At 63.7% G+C, this 995-nt stretch overlaps 1 protein-coding gene across 1 annotated transcript in view; it reads right to left on the minus strand.

The window, feature by feature from the left end:
• RAI1 (retinoic acid induced 1) overlaps window positions 1–995 on the minus strand; it is a 94,278-nt gene that overhangs the window by 12,785 nt on the left and 80,498 nt on the right. The window contains 2 exon segments of the mRNA XM_025204575.1: window position 1; window positions 3–812. The exon segment at window position 1 is cut by the window's left edge and continues 3,615 nt beyond it. Coding sequence (XP_025060360.1) covers window position 1; window positions 3–796 — 795 coding nt within the window. The 5' untranslated portion in view covers window positions 797–812.

Here is a 995-nt window from a genome sequence, read left to right on the forward strand (position 1 = left end):
GCTGCTGCTGCTGCTGCTGCTGGTCGTAGCTCATCCGGTTGGCCTGATAGCCGTGCAGGTTTTGCACTCGCTGCCCGGAGGCCAGGTTGGCGGCGTTGCCCAGAGGCCTCTCGTGCTGCGGCTGGCCGGAGGGCGCGGTGCAGCTCTTGTAGGAGTGAGCCGTCTGGCTCCCGCCCGGCACGGACGAGTACGTGGAGGAGGCCGGGAAGGACTGGGAGTGCTGGGTGAAGTGGGGGGTCTGGGAGAAGGGCATGGGCGAGGAGACGTCATTTTGGATCTTCTGCCTCGGCAGCTTGGGGTAGGTCAGGGCGGGCGGCTGCTGGAGGTGCAGGGAGTGAGTCCTGAACGGCAGCTGCGACGCCTGCTCGTGGTACTGCCGGCTGCCCGGGGGAGCCGGCGTCTTCTTCATCAAGTTCTCCTCATACTTCGCCACCCCTCCGGCTAGGGCCTGCGGCTGGGCCCCCCAGGCCTGCAGGCTCTCGTCCCCGGAGTAGCGGGCCGGGTACGGGCTGTTCTCTTGGACGGCGTAATTCGAAAAGGACGGCCTGCCTTGCAGCTGCTGGCCAGGTAATTGCTTATTTCCCCGGTGATACTTCTCCACGGCGCTGTTCTCGTACCCCGGGTACGGCAGCTGCTGCTGATTGTAGTACTCTTTCGCCACCAGCCTCTGACGCTCGCAGTTCGGCCCTGCCTGACTTTGATGCCTGTAATTCTCCAGGCGTGATGTATCTTGTGAAGTCTGCTGGTAGTTCTGCTGGTTGCCATGGAAACCACACCTTTCTCGAAAGGACTGCATGGCTCGGGCTTGTTATCTGTGAAGAGAGAGACAGAGGATTCAAACGAGCCGTTTGCTTTTACCTCAGGTCCGGGCGGGCGGCTTCCCCCCCCACCCCCCCGGTCTCTCTCGTGTTGCTTTGGGCTGGCAAAGCTGGGACGAGGTTCAGGGAGACGGGCAGGGGGGTTCCGGCCGGATCGCAGCGGCTCCGGCTCCCTCC

Source organism: Alligator sinensis, unplaced genomic scaffold, assembly GCF_000455745.1.
Source record: "Alligator sinensis unplaced genomic scaffold, ASM45574v1 scaffold402_1, whole genome shotgun sequence".
In the NCBI taxonomy this organism is placed as follows: domain Eukaryota; kingdom Metazoa; phylum Chordata; order Crocodylia; family Alligatoridae; genus Alligator; species Alligator sinensis.